Source organism: Rhinolophus sinicus, chromosome 13 (assembly GCF_057876585.1).
Source record: "Rhinolophus sinicus isolate RSI-liver-muscle chromosome 13, RSI-T2T, whole genome shotgun sequence".
Classification (NCBI taxonomy): Eukaryota; Metazoa; Chordata; class Mammalia; order Chiroptera; family Rhinolophidae; genus Rhinolophus; species Rhinolophus sinicus.
The window spans coordinates 11,052,094-11,070,262 of NC_142513.1; the positions used below are offsets into that span (position 1 = coordinate 11,052,094).

Sequence of the window (18,169 nt, forward strand, 5' to 3'; positions counted from 1 at the left end):
TCCTTTTCCTCTAGGCAGCTCTCCACCCTCGCTTATGTTAACTCCTTCAGCACCAGACTTATTTTGGGGGGATGGGGGCGAAAGGCCAGAGGGTTGCTGGTGGGCCAACCCAGTGGAATCACAGGTCCTACTATGTCACAGAAAGGTCTTTCAGAGCAAAGGTGATCCCATTTCCCTGGTGATTCAGTCTGGGGGGGACGGACTTCTATAGATGAAGTGCCTTTGGCAATGCATCCTCGCTAGAATTCAATCATTAAAGAAGGAAAAAGACTTGACTCAGCTTTCTGGAAAAGGTCCGCAAGGCGGCTTTGTTGCCATGACTACAGCAAGGTTCCCCACCCATCATTCTATCCCCACCAGAGGACTGGCCCCCACTGGAGTGGGTAGGTTTTTAAGCCAAAATGCTGACCTGATGTCCCATACCTTCCAAGGACGCTAAATCCAGCCAGCATTGCCCAATTTTTCTCCCTAAGAGCCTTCACTGAAAGCCTCTGCTGTTGACAGATGTGTCTGTTGTTCGGAACCTATTAAATTTCTACTCCTTGGATGCAGCTGCTGAACCCTTTATCAACCCTGGAGGGAGTCGATATGTTTGTAATCAGGAACAGCATTGGGGGTTTTTTGTCTTTTGCTGAGACTAGAAGGTCAGCCTTGGGTCAGATCCCCCCTCTAGCCGAGCAGGACCCTGGTCTCCCCGTTTGTTTCTTGGTGGGCTCAGGCAAAACTTCCTTCCCAGCTCTAAATTGCTTACCAGTGTGTTCACTTCTAGTGATCCCCCTCTCCCTCTCCCCACCCCCCGCCCGCCCATTTCCCATGGAATTCAAGAATTTGAAAGTTCAAAAGGGACTTTATGACCCGCTCGCCCTGTACTTTTTAATCTTTACTGCTGGTGACGCCTTTGAGAAGGTGCGGTAGGAATGGCCCTTCTTCCCAGGAAATTGCATCCACGTCCAGAACATGGATGGATCATGGGTCCCTGAAGCACATTCTTGAGTTCCAGGTAAGAAGTTCCGATCCGTTTGCTTTCTTCTCTCTCCTCGCATTTTATAGGTGTGGCCCTGGGGTCCTGAGAAGTAGGGAGACTCTCCTGTGTCATCTCCTGTCTAGCTGTGTTTATTCTCTCGCCACGCCTCCTTGCTTGATTGACTTCTATTTCCCCAGTCCTGAACCAACCCCACAGGTAGCTGTGGGAAAGATAGGAGGTCGGTTTAACAGGGTGAGAGGCTTGAGAACTCCCGACTCTACCCCCCAAACACACACCCTAGAGCATCTCAGACTAGCCTGTAACTGACTCTCTAGACAACTTGTTAAACCCCAGATGGCTGCACCCTTCCCCAAAATTTCTGATTCTGTAGATCGGGTGTGGGGCCTGAGAATGTGCTTTTCTAGCAAAGCCCCAGGTGAAGCCGCTGATGCTGCCAGTATGGTGGGGTCTACACGTTGGGAACCCGTCGCCCCAGGGATCGCAGCTGCCGGTGGGGAACTTGGGCTGCCCAAGGAGAAGCTGGTGCCCTTTCTGGCTCCAATGGCTGACGAGGTGTGGGCTGGACAGTGCTGTGACCCATCACGTCCATGTCCCAGCTCAGCAGTACCTACCACACCTGGGAGTGTTGGGGAGTCTGTGGGGGTGCTTTTAGTTGTCACAGTGTTTGGAAGTACTGATGGCATGGAGATGGAGGGTGCCGAGGTTGTCCTCGCAATGAAGGACTTCCAGAATCCAGTACTGAGCGCTCCATTGAGAAACATCGAAATGCACTACTTATTTTTCACCCCCACACATTCGCTAACTGTCGCATTGGTGTGTCTTGCCTCATGTCCTTTTTCTTCTTTCAAAATCTACCCACAAATGGAACAAAACATACAAAATCAAAACATTTCCCAGTTGCTTTCAATTTTTGCCTAGTCAGGATGCCATTTCTTCTGGGACACCTCTCCTTGGCGTCCCCCAAACACCTTAAACACCCATACTCTGACCCGGGAGCAAAGATATTGGGGTTTACCAGATCCATGTAGAACAAATCCCAAACACGTTTGTTTGGTCCACACGCCTGCATGATCGGCCCCAACTTTGTCCACCTGGTGACATTTTTTACCCTGAATCAGGCCTCTGTCATTTGCTCATTGCTGGCTTTGGTTTGCACCTGCTGCTTTTTCAATGTGAAACAACTTCCTAAGGACTTCATTATTTATTTTATTTTGATAAAGTTGTCCAGGCACTTGGTAAATATTAAAGTACACAAGGTTACACAGTGAAAAATAATCCCTTCCCCCAACCCCTGCAGGTTCCTCTCCCCTGAGGCAACCACCAATCCCCATTTGGAGTTCTATCATACTTTTGTGTTCATCCAGGAATATTCTAGGCTTATGCAAAAAGGGAGACATAGATGTGACATTTTTGGGTGTGTGTGTTGGTCCGTTCATGGTGCTAGACATGGTGTTGCTTTTTTTACCTGTTGCAGAAGCTTGGAGATTGTCATACATGTAGAGGTGCCTCATTACTCTCAACGGCTGCAGAATGTTCCACTGTCTGGCTGTAATGTACTATTAGACCAGTCCTCTTTTTTTGGACGTTTCAGTCATTTCCAGTCTTAGGTACAGCACACCCGGGAATCGTCTTGCGTGTGCTTTGCCTCCCCTGTGACTCCGTCTGTAGACTGTGTTTCTAGGGGCAGGCTGTGAAGGAGAAAGGGAGAGTTTCCCCGTTGATGGTGGAGTGGGGTGAGGACTCCTGCTGGGATGGAGGGAGGTTTTCTCTGGGGAACGTGCCCATCCCAGGCTGCAACTTTGGAGTGAGTTTTCTCACTAACTAGCTGCTGTGTGCCTCGGGGCCAACCCTTTGGGCTCTCCTGGCCTTCGTTTTGATGTCTGTGGGACGATCCCCTGAACTCTGGGGTCTGTTCTCCCTCAAGGTGCTTGTGGTTAGCATGTAATTTCCTCTCGGGGCTGTCTCAGCGTGGCACCCTGAACATTTGTTCAGGATTTTCCCAAAGCCTGTCTGGCGAGACCGGAGAGTTCTATCCTGCGGACTGGATTTTGTGACAGCCGGTCATTGTCTTCGTTTGTGAGCCTGCCAGAAGACGCTCCTCCTCTCAGGCTAAAGTAAACCATTAGAGGCCTTGCCTGTGGCCATAGTGGACCCTGTTCATCGGCCCCCAGCAGCTCCTGTCCAGACTGAGGACGGTGACACACAGCACAGCCTGCATGCTGGGACTTGCTTGAAAGTTAAAACTGGAGGAGGGACGGCGTCAGGCTGCCTTTGGGGGATAATCATCTTTCCGGATTCCACATCCCACCCCATCACCTGTGCTCTCGGTATAGCTCTCTCTGCTGGTGCCTGTAGCTTTCAGTCCTCAGAATGTAAGGTGCGCCTGGAGGCCTTGCCAATATATCATCCCTAAGCTAACAAGACAGCCATCGGGCATGGAATGGATTCACATGCTTGCAGGTGAAGATTGGATCCTGGTGGAAGTGTATATGGGTTTAAATGAGATTCTGGGAGAATTAAAATAGAGAAGAGTGGGGATTGGCATTTTACACATGAGAAATGGTGAGAATGTAATTTGTGTTGGTCTCTTTGGAGGAGAGTTGCAAACATATTGCCTCCTGGTGGCCGGGCGATGAGTTTCCGGTGGGTGATATTCTTTTCGCATAGTTACTCTTTGTTAGCCTGATACACATGAATAAACGTTGTCTTCCACCAAGTATGTTTGCCTTTGTTTTCTTGAAGCATGTGGTCTTCCTGGTCTGTCTTTCATGGTTTCCTGCTTTTGCCATCAGGAATGGATGTGGAGAAGAAATATTTCTTTGGGATAAGGGCAGTACCAGTGTCCATGTGACGGCTTGTGGTAGCTAGGTCATGGCCTTGTCAACAGGGAGACTGTAGGGAAGGGTGGGGATTGTGGCAAAATGGAGGGCACATTTCCATCTAAAAATGGCTGGCTGGTGTTCAGATCTATCTGTTGCCATATGGCTCTGATCTGTTTATTTTATTTTATTATTATTATTTTTTAAAGAGAATCCAAAAATCTAGGTTATTTTATGAAGTCTTTCAATTTTTATATTTTGGCAGTGAATTGAAGTTTTTACAAAAATGCTATGTAGGCCAAAGAAAGACTGGTCTCTGAAACAGGCAAAGAAGAGGCGGGTGGGTAAGTGTATTTTAGGAGGAACAACACTAACATGGCATTGGGTTTGGGGACAAAAATGCATCGTGTCCCACACACCCCCTCCCTGAGGAGGCCTAGGTCTCCCTCACTGCTTTAAAATATGTGGCCCTGTGTGTCTCTTTCAGATCCTGGCTCCACAGAGAGAGCAGCCCAGAAAAGAAAGTTCCCCAGCCCTCCGCATTCTTCCAATGGTCACTCGCCACAGGACACATCAACAAGCCCCATGAAAAAGAAAAAGAAACCCGGCTTACTGAACAGTAACAATAAAGAGCAGGTAAAGGGCCACTGGGAATGGTGTCCACACCAGAGGGACAAAGGCTGCAGTGACAAGCGCTGCAGCTCTCCGGGTTTTTCTAATAGCCAGTGTTTAGCAAGCTGCCTGACTCTGGTTGTCATTTGCATAGGACAAAAAGGGCAGCTCAGAATGGGCCTGTGTAGAAATTTCTAGTGGGTTTTTAGATCTGTTTGGGGGCCAGGGCAGTGATGCAGATGAGATAAAGATATTGTGCTGCAGGGTTTGGGGCTTTTCCTTGGGTTTCTTTTTCACACTTGAGGCCTGTTTCCCCTGAGGATTGTGGCCTGAGGATGTTTCCCTCCTGGGTCAGGCCAGTAAGATGATTCCCAACTCTGTCTGGAGGTGTTTGTGTGGCTGAGGCTTGCTCCCTTCGGTTCTCAGTTTTCTCATCTGTAAAATAATGGGTTTAGGTCAGCGGTGAGAGACAGCTGTTCTCCCCACCCATCAGTCTCGGTGGAGTTTGGTAATTGGTTGCCATCCCTGTCATTTTGCACAGATACCCCCACCCTCCCTGGGCAGCCAGGAGCAATCCACGAGATGTGACCATCTATTCGCCATCTTGGATCTTGCCTAAGAAACCTTATAGCTTTAAAATTCTCTGATGTAGGCTAGATATATTTCCGATTAAAAAAATGAGAGTTGCTTTCGTGGACCCTGAGGCCAAATCTCCTAGCATCGGAGGAAACGGGATACCCATTGGTTCTGGTACCACTTCAGCAAGGATACCGTGGGCCGGGTTCATGCAGTTCCTGTGTCATAGGGTGCCGAAGTGGGCTGTGGGGATTTGAGGTTGAATAAGGCAAGATGACTGCTTTCGTGGGAAGAGACCTAGCAACGGTTACATGCCCAGGACTGTGAGAGGGATACGTGTCTGCACACTAATCTATTTTCATTCTCAAATTATATAGCAGAATGCCAGCTCTGCTTTTGCTCTGTAGCTGTGGGCAAGTTAACCTCTTTGTGCCTAGTGTTCCCATCTACTGACATGGGGACAGTGACGTGTTACTCCTCCTTTCACAGGGTTGTTGTGGAGATGACTCGGACTAAACAACATAAATAGTAATAAAAATGAAGCCAGACTAACTAGAATCACCACACAAGCTGTACATGAAATAATTCAACAGCAGCTCTGGAAATGTCCTTAGAACCGCGCCGTTCAGAACGATAGCCACCGTGTCACAAGTGGCCATTGAGCAGCTGCAAGAGGCAAATGTAACCAAGGAACTGAATTTCTAATTTAATTTCAATTTAAGTGGCTATCTGTGGCTTGTAGTGCAGGTGTCAGACAGCGCAGGTCTAATGAGTTGGGAATCCCATTATAGGAGAAGAAACTTGATGGGTCCTACATAAATGTTTTGGGGGATTGCAGTTTGGAAAACATACATCATGGTATTGGTGACAGTAATTCTAAAAGCAGCGCTTGCAGGGTGCCGTGTCCTGTTGTGAGCCCTTTCCTGTGTTACTCTTGTTTAATAACTTTTTATTGAACTATAATTGACATCTGACATTATGTTAGTTTCAGCTCCATTTTACACATGAAAAGACAGAGGTTCAGAGAGGTTAAGTTGCCTCCTCAGGCTTCACAGCGAGTAAGAAGCTGCCTTTGGGCTGATCATTGTAGGCAGTTCACACATTTCCTTCTCTTCCTTCCCCACCCATGTGTTAATACCATTTCTAGAACCCCCAAGCTCCATGACCACAATGAGGTGTTTGTAAATCTGTGTCCCCCTCTGAACTGGCCGCCTTAGAAAAGTGGCCAGTGTCCAGCGGCTACTGTCACCCCAGAGTTTGACACAGGGGGTGAGCTTATGAATACAGAACATGCTGAGGAAGTGGAAAATAGCAGAGTGTGGATGACTGGACACAGGGCGTGATTATGGTCCTGAGCAATCCGTCATCTTTAGTACTGATAAAAGCGTTTACAGGACCGTGGCACTGGAGGGAATGTGTTCCAGACCTGGAGACCTGGCTCTTTCTAGCCCCACTGCCTCTGGGGAACTCGCTGTGTGACCTTGTCAGTTGCTTTCCTATCTCTGAGCTTCAGTTATATTGTAAAATAGGGGTTTGGACTAGGACCATCATAAGGTTGATTGTAGGTTTGTTTTTCACATCTAAAACTCCCTGGGGCTGAACAGCCAGGAGTTGGCAAAGGAGAAATAGCTTTAGCTGTAAAGAGAAGAAACTGCTGACCCCTGACTTCGTAATTCATTGTAGCATATAATGTTTGCATAGTAAGGGCGGCCTCCTTCATGCACGTTCTGCTTTCCTAAGGGGAACTTAAATCCTTTCTTAAAAAAAACTCTTCTGGACACGTTCTTTTCCTTTTCCATTCCCTTTCCTGTCCTCTTGCTTTCTGTTAGAATTATGGAATTAAAAAATTACGGAATTAAAGCCAAATTGTAGGTCGCAAATGCTGTGTTTGACCAACATAATACAACTTCAGTTAATTGTCAACATGTGAAGATCATGAGATTTCAAATAACAGCTTGTATTTCTAGGTTCTTAAAAACTCAGAAGAAGCCAGCAGTCGCTGGAGCTGAGTAGACCCTGCCCCCTGAGACGCAGGGACCGTGTGCTCTGGTTTTCCACACTCCCCACTGCTCCCCATAATGTGATACGCTGCCTGCTTTGCTCGTTCCTTCTGCCTCTGGCTCACTTAGGCATTTGACTTCTTTTGGTGATTGGCATATATCAAGATTCTCTACCTCCTTCCTCTTTTTCTTCTAATTTCTTTTCTGTATTCTAGGGTTCTAAAAAGAAAGCCATTCTGGCCTTATGAAAAGAAACAAACAAGAATGTACTTTTCCATTTTTGGTAGAGACCTTTTATTCCCGAGAGGAGATGTGGGTTGAGTTTTCAGACTGGAACCGTTTCACCCATTTTTCATATATTGGGAATTCAGTACTTTTAGGAGAGTTTTAAGAAGAGCTTTAAAACATTATTTTTAGGGGAAAGGTATTCCAAGGCTTATAATTAATTTTTAATGCCTTCTGGTCCAGTGGTTTCACTCCTAAGGAAAGGTTTGAAAACAATTTGGTGCTTTTTCTTGTGACTGCAAGGGGTGGAGATTCCAGGGCCCAGAAGGATGCTTCTGGAATTTTGTGGAGGAGGGTCAGTTTGCCAAACGCCTTATAGTAGATGGGACAAGAAATATCTTATCCCCAAATGACATTAGGGCCATTAGTGAAAAATACCACTTTTATCTTAGAAGGTTTTCTCCTTCCCTCTCTCCCTCTCTCCCCTCTTCCTCCTTCCTTCTTTTCCTTTTCTCATCAGGATTGAGAAAGAATCTGCGAACAGATTTGTACAAAATGACCTTAGGTATGCCTTTGATCTAATAAAGCAAAAAGTCCTGGGGGCCCCTCTTTACCTCCTCTGAGTGTAGAGTTAGTGTGTATACATATCAGACATGGGTGGGCTAGGACTTATTTTGTTGAGCTCAGGCATTGTCTTAAACACTAGAATGTTTCACAGACATCCTCTGTTGAACGGGAGCAGCGTGTTAACAATGGAGCCCGTTCAGGAGACAGCAGGATTGCCAGCGTCTGCTTGAGGTCAGGCAGCACTGACCGTGTGCGCTCCTAGCTGCCTTGGTCACTGGAGTGGAATGTAGCTGCCCCTTAGGGGAGGCATGAGCTCTGCCCCTCCGTCCTGTGTCCCCAGCCTCCAGGCTGAATGCCAGTGCCATTCCTCACACTCCAGGGCTAGGCAGTTTGTCTTAGAAGACATATTTTGCAAGACCCATACTTTTATCAAATGCAGGAGAACAAAAGCTGGAGCAAGGGCTATTTTCATTTATTTATGTTACCGACGCGGCTCCCTGCAGGAATTTGAATTTGCAGCTCCACCCCCCCCACCCCCCCCCATGTACCCTGTGTGCACACACAGCTCGAGCACCCATTTTCTGGCTCAGGCAGACCAGGTGTCGGCAGACTACAGCCTGAGGGCCAGATTGTGGCCCAGAGCCTGTTTTTGTAAATAAAGTTTTATTGGCCCACAGCCACATTCATTCGTTTACATACTGTGCATGTTGCTTTTGTGCCACAGTGGCAGAGCTGCTAGTGGGGACAGACCCCACGTGGCGTGCAGCGCCTGAACGATGTACTAGCTTTATAGAACCCTTTATAGAAAAAGTTTGCCAGCGCCTGGTGTAGATTCAGGTATTCCAGAAATGAATGAACAAGCCTGTCTATTTTCTTGTTAAGCCAACCTGTGGAAGACGCTGGGAAATAACCTTTGCTCACAGAGCCTACAATTATCCTCTCATAGCACAGGTTGCAACCTGTTAGCCTTACCAGCAAGGCTGGTAACACACCTTATACATGTGGGGGAGAAAAAAAAAATCATAACTCATTTTACCTGAAATGACTTGCTTTTCCTTTTTTAAATGTTCCATATTTGTTATCAGATTATTTTGATGGAGCAGGAAACATTTACAAGCAGCAGATAAGGCAGGTATCTGATGGACATGGAGATTACCAGGGAGCTAGTTCTTGGCAACAGTTGCTGCTTCAGGAAAGGACAAAATCTCCTGAAAAGAGATTGGAGCAGACTGGCACTCACTCCCCATGATGTCCCAGGAGTACCCACCCCCAGCCAGGTGTGGGAAGGGGCAAGAATGTGGGAGAAACTTAACTTTGGAACTGACAATACCCTGCCTTCTACGGATAGAAAAGACTCGGGTGGGCGCTTAGGGAGAATAGCCATCGTGTTCGATTCTTCCAGTTTTGTTTAGATCTTAACAACTCTTCCTGTCCGACTGTTAACTTAACTGAAAGGAAGTCGGGCACTGAAATAGGGTGCCCTGCTATCTTGCAGAAGCTGCAAAAGCATCCTGGAAGACCCCACTCAGGTTAGAAACAATTCTGCTTGCTTTCATATGCACACTTATATTTTTCAGCGGGGCTTTCTCCTCCTTTTCCAAGCCCCCAAAACAACTCAACTATTTTCCTAGGCAGATAGCAGACCCTCCACATTAGTGGCTCTTAACTGAGGGCAGTTTTGTCCCCCAAGGGACAGTTGGCCATGTCTGGAGACATTTTTGGTTGTCACAATTTGGTGCACGGGGCGTGGGGGGGTGGGGAGGGTGCTACTGGATCTAGCCAGGGATGCTGCCCCCACAGCAGAGATTCTAGCCCCAAATGTCACTAGTGCTGAAGTTGAGAACCTTTGCTCTAGAAGCTGTTATCTTTTCGTGTCTCAGTCTATGATGTTTCTAGTGTCTTCCTCATTTTCAGATTTTTTTTCCTTCCAGCTTTTTTCATTAAGCAGGAGTTATTTTTGAACCACAAAGAATGTTCTCTGAGGGGGTCACTCAATCAGCAGACTCTCTTCTGCACCCAGCATCATCTTATATGGGTCATAGAGACAAGAGAACATTCTGTGACACCCAGGTTAGAGGGCTCTGGGCTTGGGGCGTGGTCAGATAAGTCTTTTTAACCTAGTTTTTTCATCTGTCAAGAAAGTCTAATAGTGTCTGTCCTGAGTCCCACTCTGGGTGGTTGTGGAGATAAAATGAAGATGGTGTGTGTGTGTGTGTGTGTGTGTGTGTGTGTGTGTGTGTGTGTGTGACAGTATGTTGAAAACCATGGAAAGAATATCGACACGATGATGATGATTCTGCGAAACCCAGATAGAGTGCTCTGCCTTAAACTTTGAACTGAAACAGGGCAATCACTGGGCTCAAGAATTAGGCAGTCACCCTAAAAAGTTGTTTTCTTAGGAGCCTTCGAGGGATGATGGGTTAACAAGCATTTGCTAAGTAAGCATCTGTGAGGCTCTCTATCAAGGAATATAGACAGAGCAGGCATTTTGAGAACATTAAAACCTCATAGTAAAAACAGGAACAAGGTCTGGGTGCCTGCACCCTCTACCACTCTTTCCCATTACCCTTGGGGTCCTAACCATTAAAATAAGGGAAAAAGAAAAGTAATGTAGAAATAATAGACGTGAACAGACAAAACTGATGTTACGTAGAGAATAAGATATTTTTGCCCCCTTCTTCCGCCTCTCTCTCCCCCCACTCTGGTTCAAGCCGTTGTTTCTCAGTCTAGCTGTGTAAGACACAGCTCCCTGGCCCATGCTGGTATTATGAGACTTGCGCCCCGTCCCACCTCCAGACAGTAGGTCACCGGTCATCGGCGGTGGCTGCCGACTGCTCATGGCAGCACACGGTCACCCATGGCAGCCCACAGACGCTCATGCTGGCTGCTGGCCACTCAGCGGTGGCACACGGTAGCACGCGGCAGCACTCAGCAGCTAATGGCAGCTCACGCCAACCTCCGGCTGCTCACGGCAGCCCAGCTCCAGGGAGAGCTATTGTTCACAATCTTAGCTGTAGAGGGTGCAGCTCACTGGCCCATGTGGGAATCGAACCAGCGACCTCGGCGTTAGGAGCACAGCACTCCAACCACCTGAGCCACTGGGCCGGCCCGAATAAGATTTTTTAATCAATAAATTATTACAACTGTTGATGTGAGGTCAATATTAAAAAATCTAACAGTGTTTCTATGTACCAACAATAACTCTTTATAAAAGAGAATAGAAAACGATCCCATTCACAATGGTAACAAAATTTATGCAATCTCTAACCAGGGTGTGAGATCATTGTGGAGGAAACTAATGTTTTAAATGAAGGACAGGAAAAAAGCCTGTAATTCAAGGAGGTTTATTCAAAGACAGGGACCATCTATGGTTGTGGCTAAGCTATTATCCATGGAATTAAGGCTCAAGTGGGTGAGATTAAGTAGCTTTCTCAAGGTCACACAGCCAGTTACCATTTTGATGTTTACCAGCAGACTTTATTTCTCATGCTTCCTAAACAATTTCTTTCTGGTTTCTGATAGACATTTCCTTAATAAGTTTCTTCTGAGTGATTTTTTGTGTGTGTGTGTGTTCAGTGTGGCTTTGCTAGATTCTCTCATTTATCGTTAGAGAAATGTTTCTCTTGATATTTTGGGATAGGAGGGCGTCAGGCTTCCGTGAATCGGCCACCTAGCTCATCTTTCTGCCGTTGTTAGTTTTAGGTAGGTGATGTGGCTCTGGGTAGATGAGGACCGCCCATGTTTTAAGAATCACTGCATTAGGAAGGCTCTTGCTGGCTCACAGTCCTTTATACTTTATGCATTTGGGGTAGACTTAAAAAAGTGGGTGCTCATTTTTTGGTGACTCAAATCCAATTGGTCTATTCTCCAAAACCCTGCTGTTGAAAGAATCCCAGGGCAAACTGCAAACTGCCAGGATTTTGTTGGCTTTGTATACTTAGACTTCCATGCATTGGGCTCTTAACTTTATCAGCAATATTAGTAATGGTGGCACTGTGTTAAATGCGTATATTAAATCATCCCATTTAATCCTAACCACAATACCGTGAAGTTAGATATTGTCATCCCTATTTTACAGATGAGAAAATTGAAGCTGAGAGGTTAAGAGACTTGCCCAGGGTCACGCATCTGGTAGAGATGAAATTTGAACTCAGGTATACCTGGGTGGTAGCCATTGTGTTATCCTGTTAGGGCTGCCTATTAACTCTTACTAGACACCAGCTTTTCAATCTATTTTCAGTCCTCTTAAAATAGAAGAAAGAAAAAAAAGCTTAATATCTAATGACCTGTAACCTCTGTATTTAGTAGAGTAACCCAAGATAGCTTTTTAATGAATGTGTGAAATGTAATTTTCTTTTGTTGTTATTGATGTCTTTGTTCAAATTCCTTTTGAGAATGCACATTTGTTTTGAAACCAAACTTGTCTTTCTTGCCTACATTTCAGTCAGAACTAAGACATGGTCCGTTTTACTATATGAAGCAGCCACTCACCACAGACCCTGTTGATGTTGTACCGCAGGATGGACGAAATGATTTCTACTGCTGGGTTTGTCACCGGGAAGGCCAAGTCCTTTGCTGTGAGCTCTGTCCCCGGGTTTATCACGCTAAGTGTCTGAGACTGACATCGGAACCAGAGGGGGACTGGTTTTGTCCTGAATGTGAGGTTAGTTCCTGATGAATGAATGCATTGTCTGCCTCGTTGCTCCTCCTTTCTCTTCCTTCCTTTTATTGTTAATTCTTCAAATCATCCACTTTTTGGACCAGCATTGGCAGTGCCCCCAGCACTGCGGCTCTTAGAAAGACAATGGCACTGAAACATTGTTTTTGATTTCCTCTTGAGTCTTTGGATCACTTTGGAAGATCTGCAACCTTCTCTGATTCTTCTGTGATGAACAGAAGAATCTTAAGTTCTCACTCTTCAGAAGTGAACTTACAAATAAGCCTTTAACAGTTTGCATAGTTTGAAAAGATCTCGTGCTTCTTCCCCCTTCTTGGATGTTGTCTCCTGCTGCAACCTTGAATCATCATTGGCAGTAGCCAAACTCAGAAGACCAATTTTGGTTGTATGTTCGTGTGGTTGCCATCTGATGCTTTCATTCATGGAACAACTATTTCTCGTGTGCCTCTTAGGTGCTAGGGAATCGGCACGAATTCCATTCTTCTCAGGATAAAAGGACAAAAACCAAAACAAACAGTTATGCACAGCGTGTTAGAAGTGGACTATTCTGGAGAAAATGAATTGAAGATGAGGAATGGGCGTGAGGAGGGTGCAGGGTTTCCATTTTGAACAAAGAGGTCCAGGAAGCCTTACTGAGATTTGAGAAAGACTTGGCGCAGTGGTTACCATGTCCACTGTTCTGAGGTGTCTTCTCTTCTTGACAACATCCAACTACGATGCTTTTTCAAAATGCTGAAAGTAAGAATGTCGTCTACAAAATCATTTAATATATTGGGATGTCACTTGCCTTCAAAGGTATATTGCAGTTAGATCTCAAACGAGGGAAGCTTTCTCTGTGTGCAATGGGAAGTCCTCCCAGATGTCTTTAGTGGGGGGAAAAGGCAAGCTATAGGACAGCGTGTGGCAGTGCTTTTGTGTAGGGAAAGGAGAAACATAAGAAATACGTGAAAAGAAATTAGGTACCAGTCTGGGATGATGACATTTTCATGGTGTTTGTCCCCTAAAATTGCAAAAGATGGCCATCCGTGACTCCGTGGGGTACACTTGATGGAGAGATGTGTAGGACCCACTTTGCTCAGCGAAGCCCTCTTGTTCAGAACCCGATCTCATTCTTCTACATTTAATGTGGGAATTAGAGCCTCCGTCTATTTCCTTTTGTCTTGACCAACCCTTCCCTTCTTTAAAATTATTGTCTAGTAATTTTGCAAACAAGATGGTGGCTCAGAGAAGATGTTTTTGCTGCAAGTGGTAGATCTTGATGAAAGTCAGCTGAAACCACAGGGTTTTATTACCATGTGTACAAAGAACCCAGAGCCAGGGCCAGGCCGGAGTTTGTTCCGAGCCAGACTTTTTCCATTCCATCATAGAGGTGATGTGTCGTCCACCATGGTGCTAGGATGGCTGCTGGGGGTTTTATTACATGTGGCTAGGCGAAAATCCCCCTAAGAGGAGTGTTGCTTCTTACATTGCTTATTTGTTTGTTTGTTTATTTAAGGAAGGCACAGCTCACAGTGGCCTACGCGGGGATCAAACTGTCAACCCTAGTGCAACTAGCACCACGCTCCAACCAACTGAGCTAACCGGCCACCTCCCTCACCTCTCTTTTTATCAAGTAGAAGGACTTTGCTCGTCAGCCTCCTGCTGACTTGCCCTTGGGTTCATTGGTCAGGATTGGATCCCCAGTCCTCATGCAAAAAAGACTTGAAAAATGCATGTCTGGCATTTTTAGTCTATATTGTGGGAACCAGGCACTGCCAGCCAGGAGGACGTGGTCAAAGGTGTAGGAGAGAGAGGAGCTGAATGACAGTTTAGCAGGCAACCCAAGTGTTCCGCCATGGCTGGTTACCTGGAAACGAACAGGCATTCAAACAAACAGGTGTTCTATGTCTAAGGTTTCAAGCCCTGATTTTCTTCCGGGGTGAATTGGTAGGGCAGTCAGCTGGGGAGACGAGCGGTTTCAGGCTCTGGTAATGAGACACTTGCGTCATGTACTGTTTTCAGCTTCTGAACGACTCTTGCCCTTTTCCTCGACAACCAACCAGACACATCGGAAAGTTCCTTTTGGAGGATCCAGAGATAGGAAGAAGGGAATTGAAATCCAAATAAACTTTTCTCAGCTCTCCCTACACAGATGGTTCAAAAGTGTTTCCTGACATCATCAGACTTTGCTATTTTTGTTATTGCCGCTACATATGGGATTCTGAAGCTCTGAGATGTAGTACCAGACTTAACACAGCGGAATCCGGTTTTAGACATTTCTCTGAGCCCCTTTGATGGGAATTTCCCTTACAAAATGACATTTATTGTCCGTGGAGATAGACAGCTAGGTTGTGCTTCTCGTGTAGTTTGCCAGAATGTCCTGAGTGGGTTCACATCAGTGTTGACAAGACAAGTCATATTTATTATTAGTTCACTGCCATCCCTTGGATTCTTCCCTTTCCATCAGTGATGTCATTGAGTTAATGCTTTGTCATTTTCCTGAAAGATAATAGTCCAGAACCTTTAAGAAGATCAAGATAAGTGGCTTATTCATTATATGACGAGAGCACATGAAACCACCAGTGGCCTTTCCTTTCATCCCATTCTTGAAACCCAAGGCTGTAATATTGATGACTTAGAGGTTTCTGCCTACCGATACCTTTCTCAGATTCTGTCATCTTCATGAGTGAAAAACACTTCCAAATAGGGTAATTAGTGGATTGGTGCGCTTCTTAATTTCTATCTACTCATCCAGTGTTTAGTGAAGTAGATTGGCGTCCTTGTCAAGCGAAACAACGCGTCTCATTTGGATGAAAATTATTTTTGTGTGTGTGAGCTTTACTGGAACCTTAGGAGAAAAGGGAATTGAGTACACAGATTGTAACTCCTTTTCTAACTGGATATTTGTGTGATTTTGACTTTTAGAAGATTACAGTAGCAGAATGCATCGAGACCCAGAGTAAAGCCATGACGATGCTCACCATCGAACAGTTATCCTACCTGCTCAAGTTTGCCATTCAGAAAATGAAACAGCCAGGGGTAAGAAGAAAGTTCCTCTTGGTAAAAGTGTGAATGGAAACGGGTGACTTTGGTTTTTGTTCTGCTAACATCTTATTCTGTGTAGCCTTAGCTTTTCAGACACCTGTGCATACTCTTTGGGCCTTCATATGTGCCTGAATTCAAATATCTGTGCAAAGCAAGGTACGATGGCTTTCAGTTAATTCTCTGCAGTGAGCAGCACTCTGTCCCCAAGGACTTTAATTGGGAAATGACATATAGTAGAAAGTTGGTGGGATTTAAAATGCTGATTGGTTATGGAGTAAAACCTAATACCCCATCGGGTAAGGAGCAGTTTGGTGTTCCTTCTCGCGGGAGTTAATAAAAATTCCATTGCAATGAGAGAGCTGAGTATAACCCAGTTTATTTTAATCAAGGTCTGATGATGGAGCCTTCAAGTAAAACTCAACCAGTGAGATTTCCCACGAAGGGTCACAATTTGGTTAATTCTTTCAGTTTTGAAATGGGATTTGAAGTACAGCCTTTGCCCCTTAAGGAAAATCTGTATGTGAAAGCAAGGCTGTCACATTCGGCTGGTGAATTGTATACCTCACTTGGTTCCCTCCTGAGTCAAAGTCAGATCATAGCCATGGTGCTTTTAGTTTTTTGTGTGTTAATTTTCAGGAAGATAGCAATAAAAATACCTTGCTTTTAAAAATAATTAGTATGGTAATGCCAACATACCATGTTTCCCCGAAAATAAGACCTAACTGGACCATCAGCTCTAATGTGTCTTTCAGAGCAAAAATTAATATAAGACCTGGCATTATATTATATATTATATTAAAGACTGGGTCTTATAGTAAAATAAGATGGGGTCTTGTATTAATTTTTGCTCGAAAAGATGCATTAGAGCTGATGGTCCGGCTAGGTCTTATTTTCAGGGAAACACAATAATATACTATGGCATTTTTCCTATAGAAACTTGAGGTGTAGCCAGATTTCACCCTCACCCTCAGTCAAGTTCAGAGTTCGGGACTAAAGTAACTGATGGTGGATTGTTCTTGTCAATATTAATATACGAGAACAGGGCCTGTTCTTTGCATATATCTTGAAAACAAAATAAAACCAGAGCACACACTGGGCCCATGATTGTTGATAATCAGGCAGAATTAGAAGGGGAACCAATTTGGAGCTCCTCACGGTCATTCTTTGTAGAAAATGATAGAACCCTAGTGTCTAAAAAGTAGTCTCCGTTTTTTTATTGTTTATTTTTATTTTTTAAAATTTATTTATTTTTCCCCTTATTCCGCTTCCCCCATCCCCTCTCCAGTTCAAGCCATTGTTTCTCAGTCTAGTTGTGTAGGACACAGCTCCCTGGCCCATGCTGGTATTATGAGCCTTGCGCTCCCCCAGCTGAGGCAGTCGGTCGCCAATCGAACTGGCGACCTCGGCATTAAGAGCACAGCATTCCGAGCTGGCCCGTTGTCTCCATTTTTAAAGTGCCTTGTTGGCATTAATGCTTGATCTTCCCCAGCAGTGACGGGCTTGTGTTTGTGTGTGTGCATTTTTTCTCTTATAGACAGACGCATTCCAGAAGCCTGTTCCGTTGGAACAGCATCCCGACTACGCGGAATACATCTTCCATCCTATGGACCTTTGTACATTGGAAAAGGTTGGCCTCCATCAAAGAACCTCACCGTTGTAGCCCACAGTTGTCGAGATGACGAAGGAGCCTCCCTCATTTTTCGTGTCCCATCTCAAGTTAGATGGCTTCTCTACATTTCCTCTGTGCCATTTTTAATTGGGATGGAAGAAGTCTTGGCCCCTCACTTCTCCTGTGACCTTCTCCTGAGGATTGCACTGGAGTGTTGAAATCTACCAATAAGCTCCAAATATTACTTTAGCTAGTGCTTCTAGTTTTTTTACCTGAAAAAATCATAGCTTCTCACCATTAGCGATTTGATGGATTTGAGCCTTACCTCCTCTTCTTTCTTTTGGAGGTGCTATAGAGTAATGGGAGCAGTAGGAAGGACAAAGAGAAAATTAAGTGTCTGGGAAAGCTTCAGATTAGTAATAAAGATGTGGCTTTGTAGAATTTGACTTTTTCCACCCATCAGAATATTTCTAAGGTGTTTTAAAAGTTCATGCCAAGACTCCATGCTGAAAATTAACACTTGTAACATTTGAGATTGTACACGACCTCCTAGTGCTGATTTTCAAATTGTTGGCACCAAAATATGGGTAAAGAAACCATGTATGATGAGAAAACATTACTTCATATTGTGTATTCCGATGACCCCCACCCCCAAACAATAAATCCAACCTGCTTTGGAACATTTGCGCACACCCTCATGGTATTAAAAAAAGACAGGGTTGAAATCCTAGCTTCATAAATTAATAGCTTTGAAACTCTGAGTAAGTTCCTTAACATTCCCATATCTCACTTTTCCTGTCTGTGAAATGGGGATGGTGATAGCGGCTTCATTGAGTTCTCAATCATGAGGCTCGTGGGAGACTATTACAAGTAATAATAAATACCATATATATATATATATGTATATATAATATCTGGGTTCATTGGAATTAGCTGCTTGATAAATGACAGCTGCTGTAAAATGAGGAAATTCAAGTTAGTGTGATAAATTCATTTTTATAGAGTTGTAGATCTCAAATATAAGAGCATCTCAGGAAATGAGTAAAAGCATTCATTAATTTGGCACATGACAGC

At 44.9% G+C, this 18,169-nt stretch overlaps 1 protein-coding gene across 27 annotated transcripts in view; it reads left to right on the forward strand.

Moving 5' to 3' along the window:
• The window catches only part of ZMYND8 (zinc finger MYND-type containing 8), a 108,610-nt gene that overhangs the window by 29,001 nt on the left and 61,440 nt on the right, over window positions 1–18,169 (forward strand). For 18 of the 27 annotated variants that reach the window (XM_074318070.2, XM_074318071.2, XM_074318074.2 and 15 more), the window contains 4 exons: window positions 4,292–4,440; window positions 12,229–12,447; window positions 15,367–15,480; window positions 17,021–17,113. In XM_074318070.2, the coding sequence (XP_074174171.2) occupies window positions 4,292–4,440; window positions 12,229–12,447; window positions 15,367–15,480; window positions 17,021–17,113 (575 nt within the window). Of the gene's footprint in view, window positions 1–978; window positions 1,001–2,474; window positions 3,446–4,291; window positions 4,441–12,228; window positions 12,448–15,366; window positions 15,481–17,020; window positions 17,114–18,169 lie in introns of those variants that run through there. The other 9 variants (XM_088789078.1, XM_074318077.2, XM_074318085.2 and 6 more) reach the window with 3 other exon arrangements.